The 7,129-nt window shown below is 45.6% G+C and overlaps 1 protein-coding gene across 1 annotated transcript; it reads right to left on the minus strand.

Annotated features, from left to right (window-relative positions):
• Positions 1 to 6: 6 nt before the first annotated feature.
• LOC118749390 lies at positions 7 to 7,113 on the minus strand. The gene is made up of 2 exons (XM_036484198.1): positions 7,043 to 7,113; positions 7 to 653 (listed from the first exon to the last, which is right to left on the minus strand). Exon 2 carries the CDS (start codon positions 651 to 653, stop codon positions 66 to 68), a length of 588 nt encoding a protein of 195 aa, XP_036340091.1. The 5' UTR covers positions 7,043 to 7,113; the 3' UTR covers positions 7 to 65.
• Between the last annotated feature and the right edge of the window lie 16 nt (positions 7,114 to 7,129).

The raw sequence follows: 7,129 nt of genomic DNA on the forward strand, positions 1-7,129 counted from the left end.
AAATTGTGTTAATTAAATATAAGTGTTGCAGTGCTCGCGTAGCCATCCTCCCGGCCCTGGCCGCGTTAGGCGGCTAGTGCATCCTTCAGCTCCCGTAGAGCCCTCATTGCCTCGTGGACCAAAATTTTGGTAGCCTTGCTACGATAGCCAGCGGTTTGGAATCCCTTCCTCGTGAAGCGCACTTTACGGTTCCCGCTGGTGGGATGGTGTCGGGTGTGGTTGTAGGGCGGTGATGTACGCCTTGATCCCCCACGTTGGGGAGCGTTTTTGTTTGTCTGGTCGAGGCGTTTGGGGGGCGGCACTACGGAGTTCGCCCTCGTGCGGCGGGCTGCCGGTATACCATTCCGGTGCAGTAGTGTATGATGCTGTAGGGAGCAAGTGCGGCAGGTGGTAGTGGACGTGCACTGGGCGGTCGGATGCGAAAGCGCCAGGCAGTTCGTGCAGTACTTGTGCGCCCTTGCCAGTAAGAAGCGCTGCTGTGGCTGTACGCCCAAGAACGCTGGACACACTCGGAGCGCATGATGACCGGCGCACAATCGGCACCGCTTATAATCCTCCGTGGGATGATTCGCCGAACGTATGCTGTGGGTGGTTCCAATCTGCGACTTTAGGAACGTTCGCGGTGCTGGCTGAGGTGCCTCATCGTGATCCATCTGGAAGAAGTTTGTATACGGAAATTTTTAGTGTTACGTATATTAATATATGGGAGGCATAGGAGAGAGATACGAAAGTGTATATGTATGTGTGGTGTGTGAAAATCGATGTGCAGTCATTTGGCTGCTTATTCAAGTGAGGAGTTTATGGAGTGCTAATCGGTTTCAATGCGAGAGGGGGTGTCTTCGCTCGAAGGCAAAAATACTAATTTTACTAATGGCCGAGTGAGTAGGCCTGTTTGGGTGCGGACGTCGACCACACGAATGTGTCCATCCTTGCCAGGGTGCAACCTTTCGATGCGGCCCAGGCGCCACTCCGTGGGCGGGAGTGTGTCATCATTAATGACTACGCATTCTCCGATTCTGGGTTCTACTTGAGCGTTCTTCCACCTGTGTCGCTTATGTAGGTCTTTAAGGTAGTCTTCCTTCCATCGGTTTGCGAATTGGTGGTGTAAAACCTTGAGGATTTCCCATCTATTAATGAGCGAGAGGTTTTCGCGATTAGACTCGGGGAATGATAGGAGGGGAGCACCCCGGAGAAAGTGGCCAGGTGAGAGCGCTGTAAAGTCCGTCGGGTCTTGGGTGAGTGGGGTTATCGGACGAGAATTTAATACAGCTTCTACTCTTATTAAAAGGGTAGTAAACTCCTCAAACGTAAATTTATGGGGCCCGGCAGTCCTTTTGAAGTGAAGTTTAAAACTTTTAACGGCAGACTCCCATAAGCCACCCATGTGCGGGGCGCTGGGAGGTATAAATTGCCAATTAATACCCTGAGGTGAGTATTTTTGGACAATATCACGGGATGCAGTTTGGAGGAAGACAGAGAACTCCTTTTCAGTGGCTCTTTTGGCTCCTATAAAAGTTTTGCCATTGTCACTCATCATTTTAGCGGGGTAACCACGGCGACCAACAAAACGAGCAAAGGCGGCGAGAAATGCCTCTTTGGTCAGGTCTGAGCACAGCTCGAGGTGTACCGCCTTTGTTGTGAAGCACACAAAGACGGCCACATAGCCTTTCACTAAAGTGGGAGATCTTAGCATGGAGGCTTTTATTTGAAAAGGCCCAGCAAAATCAACACCGGTGGTGGTGAAGGGCGGAGCGAAGGTGCATCGTTCGGGCGGCAGGGCAGCCATAATCTGCGAGCGCATTTGCTGTTTGTGAATGGTGCAGGATTTACATTGATAAATGCATTTTTTGATGAGGGGTTTTAGCCGGGGAATATACAATTCTTGCCTGGTCATCTGCTGCATAAGTCGTACTTCTGCATGGAGCAGGAGATCATGGAGAAATTTTAGATAGAGGAATGCGAATCGGGACTTTTCCGGAATTATAATGGGGTGACGTTCGTTGTAGCTCAGGGTAGCATGAGCAAGGCGTCCATTGACGCGGATAACTCCATTTTTATCCAAGAAGGGGTTAAGAACTAATAGTGAACTCTTTTTGTCAATGGGTTTTGAGTCTTCTAAGCGGGCTTTTTCATGGGGGAAGTGACGGGTTTGCGTAAGGATGATCAGACGAATTTTCGCTTGGTGGAGCTCATCATGTGATAGCGGGGATGATGCGCGGTCAGAAGCTCCTGTCCCTTTGTCCTTTAGTCGTCTGATGAACTTGAAGACGTAAGCCATCACTCTCAAGGCTCGAGAGAAAGAGGAAAACCTGTCCAGAATGTCGGGGTCTTCTTCGGTAGTGAGGAGTGCCTCCACTCTTCGTACTTCCGGGGGGTTGACATTGCGGACTGGGGGTTTTGGCCATCCTTCGGGGGGCTTGGATAGCCACTCAGGACCATTCCACCATAACGACGACGCTGCTAAGTCTAGTGGCTTGCAACCCCTTGTGCCCATATCTGCGGGGTTGTCGCTGCTGCATACATGTCGCCAGGTGGCGTTTCCGACGAGTTCCAAGATCTCCGCGGTGCGATTAGAGACGAACGTTTTCCAAGAGTGGGGTGGTTTTTCCAGCCATGCCAATACAATTTCAGAGTCAGACCATAGTACCAGTTTTCTTTTAGAGAGGTCGAGATGGGACTGAATAGCTGCGACAAGTTTGGCTAAGAGAAGAGCTCCGCAGAGCTCAAGCCGGGGTAAGCTAGTTGTTCGAAGGGGTGCTACCTTGCCTTTGGAAACCAGAAGATGAGAAGAGATACTGGAACCATGAGTAGTTCGAACATATACGTTAGCACAATATGCCTTTTCTGAGGCGTCGCAGAATCCATGGAGTTCAACATGCTGGTCGGGAACAAAGTTTACCCATCGGGGTATTTGAATGGTCGAGATTGTGTGGAGATTTTGTGCGAACTGAGACCATTTAACAAGACGGAGGGGCTTGACTTTTTCGTCCCAGTCAGTTCCGTCGATCCAGAGCTCTTGTAAGAGAATCTTTGCCTGGATCATTATCGGCGTAAGCCACCCTGCGGGGTCAAAAAGTTTCGCGACAGAGGAGAGAATCTGTCGTTTAGTGCTAGCAGATAAGGCTGGGATGGAGTCGATCGTATAGGAAAACGTGTCTGTGGGCGCGTTCCATTGGATCCCTAGAGTCTTTGTGGTACTTGCCTTTTCGAACTCGAGAAAATTAGTATCGAGCAAGTCCTCTTTCCTTATATTTTTGAGAATTTCTGGGTGGTTCGCTGTTATTTTCTTTAAGGGAAAACCTGCCGAGTTTAGAGCCTGAATGACTTGGGTGAGAGATTGAGTGGCGATTGTCAGATCGTGGCTGCCAGAGAGTATGTCATCCACATACGTCTCTTTATTCAGAATGTGGGCGGCCATTGGGTAGTTGGTTTTTTCATCTTGTGCTACTTGGTGAAGTGTGCGAATGGCGAGGTAGGGCGCACAGTTTACACCGAATGTGACCGTTTTTAATTTATAATCTTGAATGGGACTGGTTGTGGGTGAACGAAAGATTATTCTTTGAAAGTCCTGGTCTTCGGGATGTAGCAGTATTTGTCGGTACATCTTTTCGACATCACCATTAAATACAAATTTATACATTCGCCACTTGAGGATGAGAAGCATCAAATCAGGCTGGAGAGTTGGTCCGGTGTATAATACATCGTTAAGAGAGTAACCGGATCCCGAAATCTTTGATGCATTAAAGACAACTCGTACCTTTGTCGTTCGCTTTTCGGGCTTAATGACCGCATGGTGAGGGAGATAGAACGACATGTACTTGCCTGAGAGGAGTTTTTCTTGGGACATAGTTTTTTCCATGTGGTTTAGGGTGAGATATTCTTCCAGGACATTATCATATGAGGCCTTTAAATCGCCCTTTTTGCGGAGGTTTCTCTCCATTCCGAGAAATTGCTTAAGCGCTGAGGAGCGAGAGTAACCTAAAGAGATTTCTTTGGGGAAACTTGGCTTGAACGGAAGCCTGACCACATAACGACCATCAGAGTTGCGAGAAGTGGTGGATTTATAGAAATCTTCGCAAAAGTCGTCTTCAGGGGTGGTATGCTTGAGGTTTGGAACTTCTTCTAGTTCCCAAAACCGACGCAATTGTGAGTTGAGGTGCTCATTAGAAATTTCCTCTATTTGTGTAGAGTATGAAGCTATGTTTTCGTAAATCTGACCACTAAGTATCCAACCAAATATTGTCTTTTGAGCTAGCAGAGTTGGTGAGATTTTTTCAATGCCCTCCTCGATTATTTGAGGGATGATATCACTGCCTAACACGAGGTCAATCTGGGCTGGGGAGTGGCAGTTTGGATCTGCCAGTTTCAGATGAGACCATTTTTCTTTGTGGTCATGATTAAGTGGGAACTTGGGGAGCATTTTTGTCAGCTGTGGTAACACGATAGCTTGAGCATTTATTTTAGTTTGGAGATCGGCGGAAACCAAGACTAAAGAGCATAATTTGTTCGAAGTTTGAACAACTCTTCCACCCATGCCCGAGATTTCAAATTTTGAGGATTTGCAGGGCAGCCCTAGCTTATTTTGAGCTTTGGTGGAGATAAAGCTTCGTTCTGACCCCTGATCTATAAGAGCTCTGAGTTTAAATATTTCTCCTCGGTGTGATACCGGTACCATAGCTGTAGGTAGGAGTATTCTGCTCTCATGCTCTGAGTAGAATGATTGCACCTGCGTACCCGAGGCTTCTTGTTTGTCAGCGTCTGTTTGAGTTGAAGTTTGGGCACTTAAGTTTGTGGAGGTTGTGGTTGCCACTTGTGAGTTGGTTTTTTGCACTCTTGGGGGTTGCCTTTTCGGCATGGAGTTTGTGGCTTCATGGAGCACTGAGTTGTGACGTTCATTACAATGGCTACAAGTTTGTGTGCTAGGGCAATCTTTCAACAAGTGTGACTGGGATAGACAATTGAAGCACATATTATTTTCTCTTACGAACTTCTTGCGATCAGAGATTGACAACTTTCGGAATTTGAAGCAGTTCCACAGCGAATGAGAGGAGGTCTTACACATCGAACATTTGTGCATTATTCGCTGCTCTGTCACGTGAGATTGTATTTGTGACATCGATCTGTTTTGAAAGTTTTGAGAGTGAGGGGGTTTAAAAGGTGGGTTGTTATAAGAGAAAGGCGGCTTTGAAGAGCTAGTGGGCTGAACAGGAGGTCTCGCCTTCGGCAGGCGCCATTGGTCAACTCTTTCGGCCACTTCATAACGAGTAGTGAGAAACTGGTCCATTACCAGTTGGGGAGGTCTTTCCTCGAGCTGAGGGACTGTTCCCACAGGGATACTGTGGTTTCGGGAAGCTTAGAGGTGACTATATAGATGAGGATGGGGTCCCAATTCTCGGTTGAGACTTGCTGAGTTGCGAGAATTTGAAGGCAGTTGTTTACAGAAGACTGCAGCCTTTGTATGTCTTCGCTGCTTTCGGTGGGAATGGGTTTGAGGTTCATTAAGATTCGTATTTGGTTGTCTACCAAACTACGCTTATTCTCATATCGAGACCGAAGTGCTTCCCATGCGAGATTAAAGCTTTCATCACAGAGAGAGAATTGCTTTACTATTTGATTGGCTTTACCTTGAGTTTTGTACCTGAGATGGTACAACTTTTGGCCTTGGGTGAGTTCAGGGTGATTTATGTATACCGCTGTGAACATATCCCGGAAAGAGGGCCATTGTTCATAACTTCCGTAAAATACTTCGGTGTCACAAGGAGGGACGGTTAAGCCGAGGCCAGACTGGCGTTTGGGTTGTGATGAAGAGGGAGTAGGCATGGGAGTGCTCACTTGCTTATGAAGATGGAGCCGGTCAGCGATTTGAGCTTTAGTGTCTTCATATTGATCGAGACAAGACCGATATTTGCGAAAAGCACCTGCTTTGAAATCTTCGGGAAGGTCTTGCTCGTCTGCCTCTACAACTACATCATAACAGTTTTGAACTCGATTCCAAAAATTGTCTAAACTCGTATCTTTTATTTTCAGGCTTGATTCTGAGTTATTTTCGAGAGGTAGGGATTTGAATCTTGAACAGTAATCGACTAAATTATCAGTCTCTGCAATAAACTTAACGGAGGCCAATTGCCTTTGTTTTTTTGAAGTTTTCCCGCTTGAGCGGGCAGAGCGTTGAGTTTCGATCGCAACGATTTTCTCTTCATCACTCATTTTGGGAATTTGGGATTCTTCGTTAAGCCCCGAGAAAATTTATAATTTAGTCTGAAAGGACTGGGGTTGAGAGACTGAGAGAGAGGGATGCCTGAGGGAGATGCAAAGAACTCGAGAATACTACAAGAATAAAATATTTTTTTTTTTTTTTTTTTAAGTAAATGCGATTCCTCTTACAGGAATGCCAAAGAATTTAATGCAATTCCTTTTTAAGGGAATGCCAGAGAATTTAAGGCAATTCCTTTTTAAAGGAATGCCAGAGAAGTAAATATACAGTGATATAATATGAGTGAGTAAATAATTAAATGTGTCAGTTTTGCGATTATGTCAGTGCTCGGTCGCGAATTAGAGAAAAATAGAGATTTAATTTATTGACTAATTTATTTATTTACCCGTTTTGAGAATAGAGTTATTTCGAGAAACTTGCTCAACGAATGAAAGAGTACGAGAAAATTTTAGTTTATGTAGATGCAAGTTTTTATTTTTTTTTTTTGTTTTTCACGCGACTGTAAGAGATATCAGTACATAAGTACATGCATATATTTATGTATTTTCGATGTACGGGATATTGGCTTTCGGTACTTATTTACTCAAAACCTTGGAAATATACATATATATGCACGAAGTTCTAAAAAATTCTTTAACGGACTGAGGTTGCCGTTTTTTTTTTTGGAAAAAGGCGCACAAGCTTTTTACGAATTTTAGGTTACTTTTTTTTGAAGTACTTTAATGCGATATATGTATGTTTGTATAGTGTAGTTACCGTGGGAATAAGTATGTAGCACTAAGAAATAATAGGCTTACTTACGGTTTACAAAGGGACTTTTTCTAATACTTGCTGCTGGTTCGGGGTCTGCTGGCGCAGAAGGACCAAGTGGCGGCGCACTCGACTTCCTTGTAAGCTGAGGGCGGTGGGGCTTCT

Source organism: Rhagoletis pomonella, unplaced genomic scaffold (genome assembly GCF_013731165.1).
Source record: "Rhagoletis pomonella isolate Grant_MI unplaced genomic scaffold, Rhpom_1.0 Rhpom_scaffold_00015, whole genome shotgun sequence".
In the NCBI taxonomy this organism is placed as follows: domain Eukaryota; kingdom Metazoa; phylum Arthropoda; class Insecta; order Diptera; family Tephritidae; genus Rhagoletis; species Rhagoletis pomonella.

Excerpts from the sequence above, each read along its gene's own strand:
- LOC118749390 (XM_036484198.1), bottom strand. The coding sequence starts at position 653 with ATGGATCACGATGAGGCACCTCAGCCAGCACCGCGAACGTTCCTAAAG.